Source organism: Bos indicus, chromosome 1 (genome assembly GCF_029378745.1).
Source record: "Bos indicus isolate NIAB-ARS_2022 breed Sahiwal x Tharparkar chromosome 1, NIAB-ARS_B.indTharparkar_mat_pri_1.0, whole genome shotgun sequence".
Lineage (NCBI taxonomy): Eukaryota > Metazoa > Chordata > Mammalia > Artiodactyla > Bovidae > Bos > Bos indicus.
Window position 1 is genome coordinate 45,702,800 of NC_091760.1, and position 19,027 is coordinate 45,721,826.

Genomic DNA, 19,027 nt, shown 5'->3' on the forward strand with positions numbered 1-19,027 from the left:
CCCCTCCTGTTTTCTGTGTATATTATTTTGGGGATTGGAAATCAAATTTTCATGCCACTTTAGAAGTCCTTCTTCAAGATTTAAAAAAAATAAATTTATTTATTTTTAATTGAAGGATAGTTGCTTCACAACATTGTGTTGGCCTCTGCTGTATATCAAGATGAATCAGCCATAGGTATACATATGTCCGCTTCCTCTTGAACCTCCCTCGCACCTCCGACCCCTTTCCACCCCTCTAGGTTATTACAAAGCCCCAGTTTGAGTTCCCTGAGTCATACAGCAAATTCCCATCAGATAGCTATTTCACATATGGTAGTGTACATGCTTCCATGTTACTCTGTCCATTCCTCTCACCTTCCCCTTCCTCTCTACCCTCCACCTGTGTTCATAAGTCTCTTCTCTATGTCTGCATCTCCATTGCTGCCCTGCAAATAGGTTCTTTGCTACCATCTTTCTAGATTCCATATATATGCTTTAATATATAATATTTGTTTTTCTCTTTATGACTTACTTCCCTCTGTATAATAGGCTTTAGGTTCATCCACCTCATTAGAACTGACTCAGATATGTCCCATGTCCTAACTATTGTATATAGATCTGCAATGAACACTGGAGTACATGTGCCTTTTTCAATTTTGGTTTTCTCAGGGTATATGCCTAGGGCTTCCCAGGTGGCTCAGTGGTAAAGAATCTGCCTGCAATGCAGGATCTGCTGGAGACACAGGTTGGATCCCTTGGTTGGAAAGATCCCCTGGAGGAGGAAATGGCAACCCACTCCAGTATTCTAATAATGGAATTATTGGATCATATGGTAGTTCTACTCCCAGTTTTTTGAGGAATCTCCATACTGTCTTCCATAGTAGCTGTAATCAATTTACATTCCCACCAATAGTGCAAGAAGGTTTCCTTTTCTCTGCACTCCCTCCAGCATTTACTGTTTGTGGATTTTTTGATGATAGTCATTCTGACCAGTAGGAGGTGATATCTCATTGTAGTTTTGATTTGCATTTCTCTAATAATAAGTGATGTTGAGCATCTTTTCATATGTTTTTTAGCCATCTGTATGTCTTCTTTGGGGAAATGTCTGTTTAGGTTTTTTTGCCCACTTTCTGATTGGGTTATTTGTTTTTCTGGTATTGAGTTTTATGAGATGCTTGTATATTTTAGAAACTAACCCTTTGTCAGTTGTTTCATTTACTATTATTTTCTCCCATTATGAGGGTTGTCTTTCCACCTGATTATAGTTTCCTTGCTGTGCAAAAGTGTTTAAGTTTAATTAGATCCCACTTGTTTATCTTTGTTTTTATTTCCATTACTCTGGGAGGTGGGTCATAGAGAATCTTGCTGTGATTTATGTCATACAATGTTCTGTCTGTTTTCCTCTAAGAGTTTTATAGTTTCTGGTCCTGCATTTAGGTCTTTAATCCATTTTGAGTTTATTGGTGTTAGGAAGTATTCTAGTTTCATTCTTTTATACATAGCTTTCCAATTCTCCCAGCACCATTTATTGAAATGACTCTTTTCCCCATTCAAATTCTTGCCTCCTTTGTCAAAGATAAGGTGCCTTTAGGTGTGTGGGTTCATCTCTTGGCTTTTTATATTGTTTCATTGGTCTATATTTCTGATTTTGTGCCAGTACCATACTGTCTTGATGACTGTAGCTTTGTAGTATAGTCTGAAGTCAGGGAGGTTGCATTCCTCCAGCTGCATTCTTTTCTCAAGATTGCTTTGCTATTTGGGGTCTTTTGTGTTTCTATACCAATTGTGAAAATTTTTGTTCTAGTTCTTTGAAAAATGCCATTGGTAACTTGATAGGGATTACATTGAATCTGTAGATTACAGTTGGTAGTAGAGTTATTTTTACAGTATTGACTCTTCCAATCTAGGAGCATAGAATATCTCCCCATCTGTTTATGTCATCCTTGATTTCTTTCATCAGTGTCTTACAGTTTTCTGTATACAGTTCTTTTGTCTCCTTAGATAGGTTTATTCCTTGGTATTTTATTGTTTTTGTTGCAGTGGTAAATGGGATTGATTACCTAATTTCTCTTTCTAGTGTATAGTAATGCAAATGATTTTTAGGTATGGATTTTATATCCTGCAACTTTACTAAATTCACTGATTAGCTCTAGTACTTTATAATATCTTGGTAATGTCTTTAGGGTTTTCTATGTATAGTGTCATGTCATCTGCAAACAGTGAGGATTTTACTTCTTCTTTTCTAATCTGGATTCCTTTTTTATTTCTTTTTCTTCTCTGATTCCCATAGCTAGGACTTCCTAGCTATGTGTGTTCCTAGCTATAAACAGTGTTGAATAATAGTGGTGAGAGTGGGCACTCTTGTCTAGTTTTGATCTTAGAAGGAATGCTTTCAGTTTTTCACTGTTGAGAATAATGTTTGCTGTGGGTTTGTTGTCTATCACCTTTATTATGTACAGGTTCCTTCTATGCCCATTTTTTGAAGAGCTTTTATCACAAATGGGTGCTGAATTATGGCAAAAGCTTTTTCTGCATCTCTTGAGATTATCACATAGTTTTCATCTTTTAATTTGCTAATATAGAGTATCACATTGATTGATTTGTGTATATTGAAAAATCCTTGCATCCCTGGGGATAAACCTGACTTGATCTTGGTGCATTATCTTTTTAATGTATTGTTGAATTTTCTTTGCTAGAATTTTGTTGAGAATTTTTACATCTGTGTTCATCAGTGATGCTGCTGCTGCTGCTACTGCTAAGTCGCTTCAGTCGTATCTGACTCTGTGCGACCCCAGAGACAGCAGCCCACCAGGCTCCCCCATCCCTGGGATTCTCCAGGCAAGAACACTGGAGTGGGTTGCCATTTCCTTCTCCAATGCATGGAAGTGAAAAGTGAAAGGGAAGTCGCACAGTCGTGTCTGACTCTTTGCGACCCCATGGACTGCAGCCTTCCAGGCTCCTCCATCCATGGGATTTTCCAGGCATGAGTACTGGAGTGGGGTGCCATTGCCTTCTCCGTCATCGGTGATATTGGCCTGCAATTTTCTTTTTTTGTGATGTCATTGTTTGGTTTTGGTATCAGGGTGATGGTGGCTTTGTAGAATTAATTTGGAAGTGTTACTTCCTCTGGAATTTTTGGAAACAATTTCAGAAGGATAGGGATTAGTTCTTCTCTAAATGTTTGATAGAATTCACCTATGAAGCCGTCTGGCCCTGGGCTTTTGTGTTTTGGGGAGATTCTTGATAGCAGTTTTGATTTCAGTGCTTGCAATTGGTTTGTTCATAGTTTCTATTTTTTTCTGGTTCAGTCTCAGAAGGTTAAACTTTTCTAAGAATCTGTCCATTTCTTCCAGGTTGTGCATTTTATTGCCATATAGTTGCTTATAATAGTCTCTTATGATCCTTTGTATTTCTGTGTTGTCTGTTGTAACCTTTCTTTTTTCATGCCTAATTTTGTTGATTTAATTCTTCTCCCTTTTGTTCTTGATAAGTCTGGCTAATGGTTTGTCAATTTTGTTTATATTCTCAAAGAACCAGCTTTTAGTTTTATTAATCTTTACTATTGATTCCTTTATTTCTTTTTCATTTCTTTCTGCTCTGATCTTTGAGCTATCTTTCCTTATACCAGTTTGGGGTTATTTTTGTTCTTCTTTTTCCAGTTATTTTAAGTGTAAAGTTAGGTTATCTATTTGTTGTTTTTATTGTTTCTTGAGGTAGGAATGTATTGCTCTAAACTTCCCTCTTAGAACTGCTTTTGCTGCATCCTATAGGTTTTGGGTCATCACATTTTTGTTGTCAGTTCTAGGAATTTGTTGATTTCCCTTTTTATTTCTTCAGTAATCTGTTTGTTATTTAGAAATGTATTGTTTAATCACTTGTAATTCATATCTAGTCTCATAGTGTTATGGTTAGAAAAGATGCTTGATATGATTTCAATTTTTCTTAAATTTACTGAGGCTTGATTTGTGACCCAAGATGTGGTCTATCCTGAAAAATGTCCCGTGTACACTTTAGAAGAAAGTGTATTCTTCTGCATCTGGTTGGAATGTCCTGAAGATATCAATTAGGTCCATATGATCTAATGAGTTATTTAAGGCTTGTGTTTCCTTATTAATTTTCTGTTTTGATGATCTGTCTTTTGGTGTAAGTAAGTTCCCTACTATAATTGTGTTACTATCAATTTCCCTTTTTATGCCTATTACTGTTTGCCTTATGTATTGATGTGCTCCTATGTTGGTGCATAAATATTGACAACTGTTATGTAATCTTCTTGGATTGATCCCTTGATCATTATGTAGTGTCTTTCTTTATCTCTTATAATATTCTTTATTTTAAGGTCTATTTTGTCTGATATGAAAATTGTCACTCTGATTTTCTTTTGATTTCCATTTGTATGGAATATATTTCTATCCTCTCACTTTCTGTCTGTATGTGTCTCTAGGTCTGAATTCAATATTTTTTTTTAATATAAATTAAGAGGACCGAATTGTTTACCTGTCTTGAAAGATATTTTTGAAAAGTTAAAAACAGAGAAAGGTCAACTGGGTGGATGTTTGGATTTTGAGGTATCCTGACACTGGGATGAAATTAGTTCTTCTGAAAAGAAAAGATTGGGGTTGTTGTGTTAAACACCTGCTCCTGTACTTAGAGCACAGTGGTTCTAGTTTCATGGAAAACAGTGTTGACTCTCACACTGAGCACAGTGAAACCTCTGAATTTTCCTTTTGGTACACATCCTTCACTGATACTGCTGAATCATAAAACACATGGCCAGACTTGGGGATGGAGTATTGTTAATGAGGGAACTTAGGCCTGAAAAGTACAATTTCAGGAAAATCTGCAATAATATAATTTCTACTTCATTTTTTGTCACATAATCCCTTTATTTTTCCAAGTTCTAGTTAACAAATAATATTGAGAAGTATCTTCTTCTTTATCATACTCAAACTGAAACACATCCTTTTCTCTTTTTCCTGTGGGTATGATTTGAGAAGCAATTTATCACTGGCAATTCTGAGTCTATGTCCAATAAGAAAGCAAGAATAAAGGTGAATGAATATTTTTTGGTGTTTTAAGTCATTGGAGAAATGATTAGCAAGTTAGTTTACATCACTGAGCATCTTACTCTTACAGAAAGAGCCATTAGACTAGTATTGGAGAAAGCAGTGGTATCCTTTGCAGAAAGACTCTGGTTTAATTGAGGTTTCTCCACTGGCCTTCTGTTAGGCTCACCTCCACCTCTAGTCCATCTCATCATTAACCACGTTTCTGAAATTAATGTATTAGAGGGGCCGTTTGGTCACAGGATGAGTGAATATTGATTGAGGGTGGTGATGGTGGATGGAAAAGGGAGGGCCTGCTGGTTATTCCAAGTGAGAGCCTGAACAACATGAAGAGGGAGAGTTAGCAAAAACACAGAAAGAGAAAAAAGAAACAACTGACCCAACCTAAAACATTTGTCAGAAATCTTCTTGAAGACTAATATACTTTCCTTAGCCATATGGTTGGGCTTCCCAGGTGGCTCAGTAGTAAAGAATTCACCTGCAACGTAGTTCAATCCCTGGATCAGGAAGATCTCCCTGGAGAAGGAAATGGCAACCCACTCCAGAATTCTTGCCTGGGAAATCCTATGGACAGAGGAGCCCATCAGGCTACAGTTCTTGGGGTCACAAAAGAGTCGGACGTGACTTAGCAACTAAACAACAACAACAGCCATATGGTTGAGTCATATTTTTTGTAACTAATTCTTATAAAATCTAACCATTTCCAATGGCTGATGGACAAAGAAGTCTCTTCCAACTTGTTAGGGTAAAGAGATCTCTTCTTTAACCAAAATTATAGGAAATCTTCTGCCTCCAGGCACTCAAATCTCTTACTGGGCCCACCCTGAAAGATTGCTCTTTTCAGATCAGTCCAGTTGATTAGGTTAATTGTGGCCCAATCTTAAATAAATAAATACCAATTACTGGTGGAGAAAGCTTTTTTAAAAATTGAAGTATAGTTGATTTACAATGTTGTGTTAGTTTCTAGTGTACAGCAAAATGATTCAGTTATGTGTATATATGTATATATATATATATACATACACATTTTTGTCTGTGTGTGTATATATATATACATATGTATGTATATGTATACATATATATGTGTATATATATATACACACACACCTATACAGTAGGCCCTTGTTTGTTTTATATTAATATATAATACTTTGTATCTGCTAATCCCAAATTCCTAATTTATCTCTCCCTTCCCTTTCCCTTGTGGTAACCATAAGTTTGTTTTCTATGTCTGTGAGTCTATTTCTGTTTTGTAAAGAAGTTCGTTTGTGTCATATTTTAGATTCTACAATAAGTAATATCGTATGGTACTTGTCTTCCTCTTTCTGACATATCATTTAGTATGATAGTCTTATGGCTGAGTAGTAGTATTCCCCCTGGGGCTTCCCTGATGGTTCAGGTGGTCAAGAATCTTCTTGCAACGCAGGAGACCCAGGTTTGATCCCTGGGTTGGGAATATCCCTGGGTTGCAAAGAGTTGGATATGACTGAATGACTAACGCTACACTAGTATTCCATGGTGTGTATATATAATACATGTTTATCCATTCATTTGTTGATGGACATTTAGGTTGTTTCCATATCTTAGCTATTATAAGTGGTGCTTCTATGAACACTGGGCTGCATGTGTCCTTTTGAATTATAGTTTTCTCTGGATATTGCCCATGAGTGGGATTGCAGGATCATATGGTAACTTGTTTTTAGATTTTTAAGTAACCTCCATACTATTATCCATAGTGGCTGCACCAATTTACATTCTCATCAACAATGTAGGAGAGTTCCCTTTTCTCCACATCCTCTCTAGCATTTGTTATTTTATAGACTTTTAAATGATGGATAGTCTGACCAGTGTGAGGTGGTACTTCATTGTAGTTTTGATTGGTATTTCTCTGATAATTGAGTATCTAATAGTTGAGTATGGTTTCCTGTGCCTATTGGCCATTGTATGTCTTCTTTGGAGAAATGTCTATTTAGTCTCCGGATAAGAAAACTTTTGCATCTCTAAGGAAACAGCCATGTTTGTGAGTACAATTCATACCAGCATGGAGTGACGCTTCATAGGGACATGGAGCGTTCCAGACACTGCCTAGGTTGAATGATGCCCAGAGCATCTCTTTCCACTGTAGTTGCCATGGAGGTTGCTGAACAACCAGAAGAGGAATGCTTTATCTTCAGAGCCAGCTTCATGGTTATGCAATGTGTACAGTTGTACAGGGTCCAGTTTTAGATGAGAGAGCTTCATTCTTGGTTTAATGCTCTACTGTCACTGTTGTGAACATCCCAACAATTTATGAACAAGGGACCCCACATTTTCATTTTGTTTTTGGCCATACAAATCTATTAGCTGTTTCTGCCTCATTCTTCTAGGGTCACTCAGGTGTCACAAGAGGGAGAAAATAAAATCAAGAACCTGTTTGATCACCTTCCTCCAAGTTTATGTATCCAGATAAACACCTAATGAAACTGCTACCCGTTCTTTGATCTTAATTGATGGCATATTTAACCTCCTTTAAGAGGAGATTCTCAGAGATCTCTTTTCCCTTTCTAAAAGCATTTCCATACTGACTTCCTGCTGCTGCTGCTAAGTCGCTTCAGTCGTGTCCGACTCTGTGCGACCCCATAGACGGCGGCCCACCAGGCTCCCCCATCCCTGGGATTCTCCAGGCAAGAACACTGGAGTGGGTTGCCATTTCCTTCTCCAATGCATGAAAGGGAAGAGTGAAAGTGAAGTCGCTCAGTCGTGTCCGACTCTTAGCGACCCCATGGTCTGCAGCCTACCAGGCTCCTCCGTCTATGGGATTTTCCAGGCAAGAGTACTGGAGTGGGGTGCCATTGACTTCTCCATCCATACTGACTTAGAACCTCTAATTAAAAGAATGATTCAGGTCTGGGCAACATGTGGTACTTCCATACTTGGAAAAGAAGGATTTTCTACATCTCCTTGGTTTACTTTGTTTTACGGTAGATAGCACAACCTCAATTTCATGGGTGCATTTTACACATAAATGTGTAAAATTTATTTTTTAAGCAAGATTTAAGAAATATTCTTATTGGCAACTGGGTCCAAATACCGAAACCAGCAGCAATGATTGTGAATGTTCTTTCCTGAGTTTTCTTAATCTTCATAGGCTGTACACAGGTGAGGGGTGTACCCTGCAGCTTTTTATCTATTTCCCTTGGGTGGGAATGGGTGTGAGTAGCCTGGCTTGGTGGACTGGCCCAGGAGAGAAAAGCAGGGTCATGGGAGGGCCTTATCCCTGTGGAAGCCTCCACTTTTTCTGTGCTTACACACTGGCCACCTAAGTTGGACGATGAGAAGTTTCATAGAAATGATTAGTCAGGAGGCAGACTTGGTGAGAGTGGGCATAAAGGCTGTAAGTCCTTCTCAGGACCTGGAGAAGCACCTGCTGACGGTGGCTGGTTTGCCAAGGACAGGGTCTTCTGCTAAGCAGAGAGTGTGCATAGTGGAGTGATACTCAGTCTTGCTTATCTGATGACATTAATTAAGGGGTGTTATGGGCCAGGGTTCTGTAGGTTGAGTGGAGATGGAGGCCACTGGCAATGCGTGCCATGCCCAGGGAGAAATATGTGAGTGGGAGGAAGAAAAAAGGATTTCTCTGGAGCTGTTCCAAGGTTGATGCTAGTGAAAGATGCTTGTCTCTCTCAAGCATTAAAGCAGCATCTGCCAGGATTGTCAGCTACTGAACAACACACCTTCAACACTCATGAGCCGTGGGGAGTGTGGGTACAAGTAAAAGAGTCGTAAGTTTTAATGTGTTTCCTTACTAGTTGCTTTTGGTGTGCAACTGGACGTGTGTATGTGTGTAAAACTGACAGAAACTTGTCGGGTTATGGTCTATTGATTTTTTTATTCAATTTGGCAAATTTTCAGCATTAACTAAGACATGAAGGCTTTGTTTTAAGGCTTTAAAACAAGGCTTTGTTTTGTTTCTTAATCCTTAACCCTTCTGCCTCAAGTCCAAGGTGCTACTCAGACCAAGAATGATGAATGACTATGAAGGGAGAATTGGTTTGACACAGTCAAAAATTAGTTCACCATTTCTATAGTAATCTTTAGTGTAAAAGAGCAAGAACTTTTCATTCACATTGACATCTAACACTTATGTACCAAATTATTATATGCCAAGCACAGTTCTAGAGCCAGAGATTAAGAAGAAAAGAAAAATAGAAAAAATAATCCTACATCCATGAAGCTTTTGTTCGAGTGAGGGGCAACACAATCAATGAAATAGCCAGGGAAGTCCATAGTAGTTTAGATGGGAATTATTATGGGAAAGTAAAGCAAGAAAAGGGGATGGGGTTTGAGGCACTTAGTAGTTTTCAATAGGATGATCACGAAAGACTCCTTGAGAAAGTTTTTGAGCAAAGACTTAGAGGAGATAAGGGGAAGAGCATTTCAAGAAGGAGAAGCAGCAAGTGCAAAGGCTGTAAGGTGGAGGCAAGCCTGGTGTGCAAGGAGAGACAGGGAGGCCAGTGTGGCTCGTGGAGGGGAGGATGAGAAGAGGCTGGAGGAGTGACATCACTTGGGGCTATGAAGAGAAGGGGACGACAGAGGATGAGATGGCTGGATGGCATCACCGACTCGATGGACATGGGTTTGGGTGGACTCAGGGAGTTGGTGATGGACACGGAGGCCACAGGTGCTGTGGTTCATGGGGTCGCAAAGAGTCGGACACGACTGAGCAACTGAACTGAACTGAATTGATGAAGTTTCTTGTGAAAACTTGGGCCCAACTTATACTTCAATAGAGTAACACTGGCTCCTATGTTGAGAAAAATGTGAAGGGCAGAGGTGGGAGCAGAGTCCAGTTAGCCCATTGTAATAACCCAGACCTATATGAAAGTGCTTACAGGGGTGCAGTAAAGAGTGGACAGCCCCGGGGAATATTTTGGAGATAGAGCCAGCAGAATTTTCTAGTGGGTTAGATGTAAGAAGTGAAAGAAAGGAGTTAAGGATGACTCTACATCATCCTTAACTGTGGTGGGGGCGAGTAACCAGAAAGATGAAGTTGTCATTGAGTGGGGAAAACTAGAGCAGGTCTGGTCCGAGAGGGATGTTAGGAGATCTGTTTTGGATGGTTTGGGATTTGAGGTGTATGTCAGACATCTGAGCTTCCCTGGTGGCTCAGATGGTAAAAGGATCTGCTTGCAATGTGGGAGACCTGGGTTCAATCCTTGGGTCATGAAGATCCCCTGCATAAGGAAATGGCAACCCACTCCAGTACTCTTGCCTGGAAAATTCCATGGATGGAGGAACCTCTTAGGGCTACAGTCCATGGGGTTGCAAAGAGTCGGACAAGTGACTCACTTTTTTTTTTTTTTGAAGTGAGCAACTTCACTTTTTCACTTCAGATATTTAAGTGGAGATGCTGAGTGGGAAGCTGGATATGGGAGTCTAGAGTTAAGCAGTGAAGGCTGAGCTAAAGATAGAAATCTAGGAGTGGTGATATAGTATTCATGCTGTGAAGCAGAATGAGATCCCCCAGTACTGAGGGCAGGTAGAAAAGAGTTCTAAAAACTGAGCCTGAGGACTTGCTAATTTTAAGGACCTGTGAGATACGAGAAAGCAGAAAAGAAGGAGGAACCAGTGAGGAGGAAAAACAGGGGAAGAGTATTTTCCAGCAAAGGGCCCTGATCTACTCTTTGAATTTCTGCTAGTGGCTCAAGTAAGCTGAGGACAGAATTGGCTATTGAATGCAGCAATTTGGGATCTTTGGTGACTTTGACAAGAGAGCTAGAATCAGGTAAGATCAGTAAAGAAGAGATAGGTTGAGGTAGGGAGAAATGAAGTTAGAGACAATTAAATTGCTACCAGTCTTCCTCACTCCCAATCCAGAAGAAACAAGCCCCTCAACTTCCCATTTTTATGATTTTCTTTATTTTATTTTGCCAACTCTGTTAATCTTTGTAAGCAACCTTCAGTTCTTTTGGAATGGGCTGACAAGCCAGCAAGATGGGATGCTCCCACAGGAGGGAGCCTCTACTCGGGTACAGAGCTTCTTGTTACTTCCCTTCATGTCTGGTGGTAGAAATGTGGCCACTTGTCTGGTCCTGAGGGTGGTGGTGGGGGTGGAGCGGTGGGGGCAGGCACAGCTATGCACACTGCATGATACAGGCCCTTTGAGGAGGATGCATTCAGGTCATGATTTTTGAGGGGGGGCAGGTTGCTTTCATTGCTTCTTGGTGAGGCCACAGGAATAACTGTTTTAGCATCTGTCTTGTTATAGTTGCAGAGAAGGGCAAGATTTGGGATAAACTAGAGGGATTTCGTAGCAGCAGCGGAGGGATTTCAGAGGAGAGCACAAGAGTGAAGGACATGATGTTGAAAGGAGAAAAAAAAATCTACATATTGGTGGCTTGTCAGCTGTGGCTCTTGTCCTTTAGGGATATGAAGATTCGTCTCATCCTGCAGAGGCTGACCTACATTTCAAAAGTGACTGTGAAATTTGGCATGTTTGAGAGAAACTCCTTTCCTGGCTAGGGCCACAGGATGACTCATCTGGCTTGGATATAGTTGGCTTTTGTTGAGGTACCAGGAGAGCTCCCGTGCAGGGTACTAGACTCAATTCCCAGTAAACAAGAGTATCTCCTGATTCCTCCACTTCCTTCCTGTTGCTTCAGTGAGGCTTCATGACTTTTGGCTCAGGAAATCATGAGTGATTTGGGAGCACAGAATATGATTTTTGGTTTTCCTTTAGGACCATGTTAGGATGCTAGTAGATGCCACACACAGGACAAACTGGTGGAGCCCCCTCTTAGCTGCCCCTGCTGGGTTCTGGAAAGTTATGCTGTCTGCTCTGTTGTTTATGTGCTGTTGTACCTTGGGCTTCCCTGGTGGCTCAGACGGTAAAGAATCCACCTGCAATGTGGGTGACCTTGGTTTGGTTGGGAAGATTGCCTGGAGGGGGGCATGGCAACCCACTCCAGTATTCCTGCCTGAAGAATCCCCACAGACAGAGGAGCCTGGAGGGCTACAGTGCATAGGGTCATGAAGCGTTGCACATGACTGAATGACTAAGCAAATACCTTGGGAATCTGGCTTCCCTGGTGGCTCAGATGGTAAAGAATCTACCTACAATGCAGGAGACCCGGTTTCAACCCCTGGGTCAGGAAGATCCCCTGGGTCAGGAGAAGGGCACAATAGCATACTCCACTATTCTTGCCTGGAGAATCCTGTGTACAGAAGAGCCTGGTGGGCTACAGTCCATGTGATTGCAAAGAGTTGGACATGACTGAGTAACTAAGCATGGCTACTTATCTTGGGCATCTACCTGCAGTGCCTTTTTGAAAAATAGATTTTATTTTTTAGAGAAGTTTTAGGTTTACAGCAAAATTGAACAGAAAGTACAGTGGGTTCCCATACATCTTCTCCCTCAAAACATGCACAGCCCTCTCCACTATTGACGTCTCACTCTAGAGAGGTACATTCTGACAAACCTACATTAACACATTATTATTACTCAAAGTCCCTGTTCTGGCACTTGTGGGGAGTGACCAGAGCCTCCTTGCCACATTTGGCTCCTGCACCCTGGCTCCAGGATACCTCCAAGCCAGTTTATATAAAGAGTATTTCTGATCAGCCTAGTAATGAGGGAGGAGGTGTTTGTTGTCGATTATTTATTGTTTCTGGTTCAGTTGGAGTTCATTAGAAGCCATGCTTTCCTAACACCTCTAGTCCTCTCTCAGGCAGTGCTGTGTTTCTCTGGTTAGATACCTGCCCAGCAATGTCAAATCCTGGGTTCAGATCTGCCTGCAAGAAGACCAAGGCAGGGAGTTCCCTAGTGGTAGGACTGGTGGTTAGGTTGCCTAGTGGTTAGGACTCTGTGCTTTCACTGCGGTGGCCTGGGTTCATCCCTAATCTGGAAATTGAGATTCCGCAAGCAGAGCAAGAAAAAAAGAGGAAAAGGCAAACAGTGCCTGGTGAGTAAGTATGGGGCATAGGGTAATGATCTGTGTGTGCGCTCAGTTGCTCAGTCATGTCCAACTCTTTGTGTCCCCATGGACTGTAGTCCACCAGGCTTCTCTGTCCCTGGAATTTTCCAGGCAAGAATACTGGAGTGGGTAGCGATTCCCTTCTCTAGGGATCTTCCTGACCCAGGGATTGAACACATGTCTCCTGCATTGGCAGGCGGATTTGTTACCACTGAGCCACCAGCTTCCTGATAATCAAGCCCTCTTCTCCCTCACTTCCTGGTTGGTCCATGATGTTATAATGATAGTTTTCATGAGAAATTCCATGAAAGTTTCTGATTCCTAAAACTAATTTCTCTATGCTGGAGGCGAGGGGATGAGTGCCAGGCAGTGGTTGTAGGCTGCCCTGGACCCTGACCTGCTTCTCAGGATGAGGAAAATTGGGCTATTTGGGGATGACATGTCATTCATCTTGATTTGTTTGCTTTTCAGGAGTGTGCCTTTGCTGAGAACATGGGGCTTACTCTTGTGTGGTATTGTTGTTTGGTTCTTTTTAATAGTGTAATACCCTAGTGTGCCATCTTCCAAAGTTTCCAAATTTTCTGGCATATTGAGTGCAACACTTTCATAGCATCATCTTTTTGGATTTGAAATAGCTCAGCTGGAATTCCATCATAACCACTAGCTTTGTTCCTAGTGATGCTTCCTAAGGCCCGCTTGACTTCACATTCCAGGATGTCTGGTTCTAGGTGAGTGATTACACCATCGTGGTTATCTGGGTCATGAAGATCTTTTTTATATAGTTGTTCTGTGTATTGTTGCCACCTCTTCTTAATATCTTCTGCTTCTGTTAGATCCATACCATTTCTGTCTTTCAGTTTGCTCATCTTTACATGAAATGTTTCCTTGGTATCTCTAATTTTCTTGAAGTGATCTGTAGTCTTTCCCATTTTATTCTTTTCTTCTATTTCTTTGCATTGAGCACTGAGGAAGGCTTTCTTATCTCTCCTTGCTGTTCTTTGGAACTTTGCATTCAGATAGGTATAGCTTTCCTTTTCTCCTTTGCCTTTAGCTTCTTCTCTTTTCTCAGCTATTTGTAAGGCCTCCTCAAACAACCATTTTGCCTTTTTGGATTTCTTTTCCTGGGTATGGTCTTGATCACTGCTTCCTGTACAATGTCACAGACCTCCCTCTCTAGTTCTTTAGGCACTCTGTCAACCAGATCTAATCCCATCAAAGTCCACCCATCTTGTTGAAAACAGGTGTGGTAAGGATTAGCTTTAGCTTCCTAAACCAAGATAATCACCATGCTGTGATCACTCACCTAGAGCCAGACATCCTAGAATGTGAAGTCAAGTGGGCCTTAGAAAGCATCACTACGAACAAAGCTAGTGGAGGTGATGGAATTCCAGTGGAGCTATTTCAAATCCTAAAAGATGATGCTGTGAAAGTGCTGCACTCAATATGCCAGCAAATTTGGAAAACTCAGCAGTGGCCACAGGACTGGAAAAGGTCAGTTTTCATTCCAATCCCAAAGAAAGGCAATGCCAAAGAATGCTCAAACTACCGCACAATTACACTCATCTCACATGCTAGTAAAGTAATGCTCAAAATTCTCCAGGCCAGGCTTCAGCAATACATGAACCATGAACTTCCAGATGTACAAGCTGGATTTAGAAAAGGCAGAAGAACCAGAGATCAAATTGCCAACATCTCCTGGATCATCAAAAAAGCAAGAGAGTTCCAGAAGAACATCTATTTCTGTTTTATTGACTATGCCAAAGCCCTTGACTGTGTGGATCACAATAAACTGTGGAAAATTCTGAAAGAGGTGGGCATGCCAGACCACCTGATCTGCCTCTTGAGAAACCTATATGCAGGTCAAGAAGCAACAATTAGAACTGGACATGGAACAACAGACTGGTTCCCAATAGGAAAAGGAGTACATCAAGGCTGTATATTGTCACCCTGCTTATTTAACTTCTATGCAGAGTACATCATGAGAAACGTTGGGCTGGAAGAAGCACAAGCTGGAATCAAGATTGCTGGGAGAAATATCAATAACCTCAGATATGCAGATGACACCACTCGTATGGCAGAAAGTGAAGAGGAACTAAAAAGACTCATGATGAAAGTGAAAGAGGAGAGTGAAAAAGTTGGCTTAAAGCTCAACATTCAGAAAACTAAGATCATGGAATCTGGTGCCATCACTTCATGGGAAATAGATGGGGAAACAGTGGCTGATTTTATTTTTTGGGGCTCCAAAATCACTGCAGATGGTTACTGCAGCCATGAAATTAAAAGATGCTTACTCCTTGGAAGGAAAGTTATGACCAACCTAGACAGCATATTAAAAAGCAGAGACATTACTTTGCCAACAAAGGCCCATCTTGTCAAGGCTATGGTTTTTCCAGTAGTCATGTATGGATGTGAGAGTTGAACTATAAAGAAAGCTGAGCGCCGAAGAATTGATGCTTCTGAACTGTGGTATTGGAGAAGACTCTTGAGAGTCCCTTGGACTGCATGGAGATCATACCAGTCCATCCTAAAGGAGATCAGTCCTGGGTGTTCATTGGAAAGTCTGATGTTGAAGCTGAAACTCCAATACTTTGGCCACCTGATGCAAAAAGCTGACTCATTGGAGAACACCCTGATGCTGGGAAGGATTGAAGGCAGGAGGAGAAGGGGACAACAGAGGATGAGATGGTTGGTTGGTCTGACAGACTCCATGGAGATGAGTTTGCATAAACTCCAGGAGTTGGTAAGGTACAGGGCGGCCTAATGTGCTGTGGTCCATGGGATAGCAAAGAGTCGGACACAACTGAGCAACTGAAGTGAACTGAACCTGAGGCTAACATAAGGGCTAGTCCCAGCTTTGCTAAATCTTCTGCACAGCTTAGAACAGGAGTTCCTGGTCCATGGCCTGGTAGGAAACAGGCGGCATAGCAGGAGGTGAGTGGTGGGTGAGTGAGTGAAGCTTCATCGGTATGCACAGTCATTCGCCATTGCTTGCATTACTGCCTGAGCTCTGCTTCCTGTCAGATTGTTGGCAGATTCGATTCTCATGTGTGTTAGTTGCTCAGTTTTGTCTGACTCTTTGTGACCCAATGGACTGTAGCCCCCCACCCCACCCCACCCAGGCTCCTATGTCCCTGGAATTCTCCAGACAAGAGTACTGGAGTGTGTTGCTCCCTTCTCCGGGGGATCTTCCTCACCCAGGGATTGAACCCAGGTCTCCTGCATTGCAGGCATATTCTTTACCATCTGAGCCATGTAAGATAGAATTTCCTAGATTCTCAGAGGAGAACAATATATGTAATGTGTTTGAATCATCCCCAAACCATTCCCAGCCCACTGTGGTTCGTGGGAAAATTGTCTTCCATCAAACCAGTCCCTGGTGCCAAAAAGGTTAGGGACTGCTGGCTTAGAATATTACCTCTTATGAAATGTGTGAGGGCATCACCATGTCCTCTGTAGAGGCTGTCTGCTCCTATCACTGTAACCATACCCTGACAGCTGGTCTGTTGGGATGCTGATGTTGCAAGAGCACTCTAGTCCTCTTTTAAGACTATGTGGTACCAGGTATTGCTTCTTATATTCAAACAGGGCTCTAAGCATGCTCAACAGTCCATCCATCATTTATTTACTTAACAACCCATTCAATAAATGCTGGGCAATGAGGATGTAAAGATAAGAGACACAGTTCTTGCTTTTCAGAAGCTCACAGTGTAGTGAGGGAGATCCTAGATATGTAATGATGGCATTCAGAAAAAACTCTGTGAGAGTGTCTTGAACACAGAATAGGGTTCCACACACTTGCAGAGTGAATTAGGGAGATTCCTTGGTTGAGATGAGATTACTGATGAGTTTTTTTTTTTGTTCTCTTTCTTCCTCCTCTTTTTCTTGAACTGAGTCATGCAGGATGTGTATTATTGGTTGAAGGAAGGAAGGGTTCCAGGCAGCAGAAAAACTCTATAGAGCTAAGGAGGCATGTTAGGGAGTTTGGAATATTTGGAGAACTTTAAATGCCATCATGTTGTTTGGTTATAGCAGAGTCCTAATGAACAGCTGCAATGGGATAAGAATTCCTCTGAAACATGTCTGTAGGAAATATTTCCAGAGATCAAATTGCCAACATCCATTGGATCATAGAAAAAGCAAGAGAATTCCAGAAAAACATCTGCTTCATTGACTATGCTAAAACCTTTGACTATGTGGATCAAAACAAACTGGAAAATTCTTCAAGAGATGGGAATACAAAACCACCTTACCTGCCTCCTGAGAAACTGGTATGCAGGTCAAGAAGCAACAGTTAGAACCGGACATGGAACAACGAACTAGTTCCAAATTGGGAAAGCAGTAGGTCAAGGCTGGATATTGGATGTGAGTTTGAGCAAGCTCTGGGAGATGGTGAAGGACAGGGAAGCCTGACATGCTGCAGTCCATGGTGTCACAAAGAGTCGAACACAACTGAGAGACTGAACAACAACAACAATTAACGGCTGCAATGGGATAAGAATTCCTCTGAAATATGTCTGGAGGATGAAGGAGACACTCCCACGTTAGCCTGCAATGGTTAGACTATACTTTTGAAATGAGAGAGTATGTGAGATTCAAAATAATACCTTATAGGAGCCCTGGGCTGTCTTACCTGCGGGGAGAAAGTGTAGATAGCAGTGGGGCCTGTTTAGACTTGTTAGGTATGGCTTGTGTGAGTAACGCAGCACAGCTGGGTAAGGGAGACTGGTTCTGAATCTTGCTTCTTTTGCTCAAAAGAGAATGTGATGTGGGCAGAGATAGTGTCCTCATTTATAGACTGTTCTCAACCTACCTCTCCAGGGTTGATATGAGAATTAAATCACACAATTTATTGATAGGTGAAAGTAAATACCCAGCAAAGGTTAGTTTCTCTTCCCTGTCTTTTTCTCTCTTGCTTTTCTCCATCTTTCTACCCTTCCCAACCTCCTTTTTTCATGAATTAACTTTGTACTAAGAAAGTAGTACATGTAAGCATCCTGCAAGTATCTATATTAATAGTCCATTATAGCAGCCACTAGTCACATGTGTTTAGAGAATGCTTGGCTAATTCCAACTGAGATATGTGGTGAGTTGAAAACTTAATGCAAAAAAGGGAATGTTAACTAATCTCATTAATAATTTTTTCTATAGATCATATGTTTAAATGATAACATTTTATATATGTTTGGTTAAATAAAAATGTTATCAAAATTAATTTCACCAGTTTCTTCTTACTTTTAAAAAATGCAGCTACTGGCAATTTAAAATTACATTTTATTCTTAGGGGATAGCATTTTGTGGGCTTTTGGGACTCCCTGGTGAAAAGACAAACTGACTTCGCAGTGCTTATGCCTAGTGGGGAGTAGAAAACTGCCACTGACAGCTAAAGCAACAACAGAAAGTGAAAAATAAAAAAGTAACAAATGTAAAAGTACATATTGTAAGAAGTATGTAAAGAGAAGTTTCTCTGGGAGGAAAACAGCAGGATCTAATTTAAATTGACCGGAGGCCTCTCTGAGGGAGAGGTGTTTGAGCTGGGCCTCCAGGAAAGCATTTGCCCGTGGCATTTCCAGGCAAAGGTGGGAACACAGCATTCCAGCTGGAAGAAACAGACTGCCAGTCAATATTTACTGAGTCTACCAAACCCGCAGCATGTGGTTGGCAATGGGGAAAAGCTGTGGGGCTGCCAGACACAGGGAGGCTCCATGACTCCTTTGCGCTTGTGGTCTAGAGAGGAGACAGAAGAGACAGGTACGTCAGGGTTCAGGGCTGGGACATGTACTGGCTCTGGAAGTGTCTTTCCTCCTCTGTCTGTCCCAGCCTCAGACCATCACTGACCCGCAGCCACAGCTTTGCAGGTCCCCAGAGCCTGTCAGTTCTTCCTTTGGCAGGGAACACTCACTTCTGCTCTTTTACCCCCGTTCCACTGCCCTGTTCTGAGTCAGACTCATCTTGGAAATTAGCGTCTGCAATAGCCTCTTAACCAGTTTCCTCGCCTCCAGCCTCTTGCTCCCTTTAATATCTTCTGTGCATTCC

At 41.4% G+C, this 19,027-nt stretch overlaps 1 protein-coding gene across 3 annotated transcripts in view; it reads left to right on the plus strand.

The window, feature by feature from the left end:
* TMEM45A (transmembrane protein 45A) overlaps window positions 1–19,027 on the plus strand; it is a 113,075-nt gene that overhangs the window by 12,494 nt on the left and 81,554 nt on the right. Inside the window, exon 1 of one of the 3 annotated variants that reach the window (XM_019970378.2) lies at window positions 18,592–18,742. The exons of the other annotated variants lie outside the window; for them this stretch is intronic. Coding sequence (XP_019825937.1) covers window positions 18,697–18,742 — 46 coding nt within the window. The 5' untranslated portion in view covers window positions 18,592–18,696. Of the gene's footprint in view, window positions 1–18,591; window positions 18,743–19,027 lie in introns of those variants that run through there. 3 annotated transcript variants of the gene reach the window in all.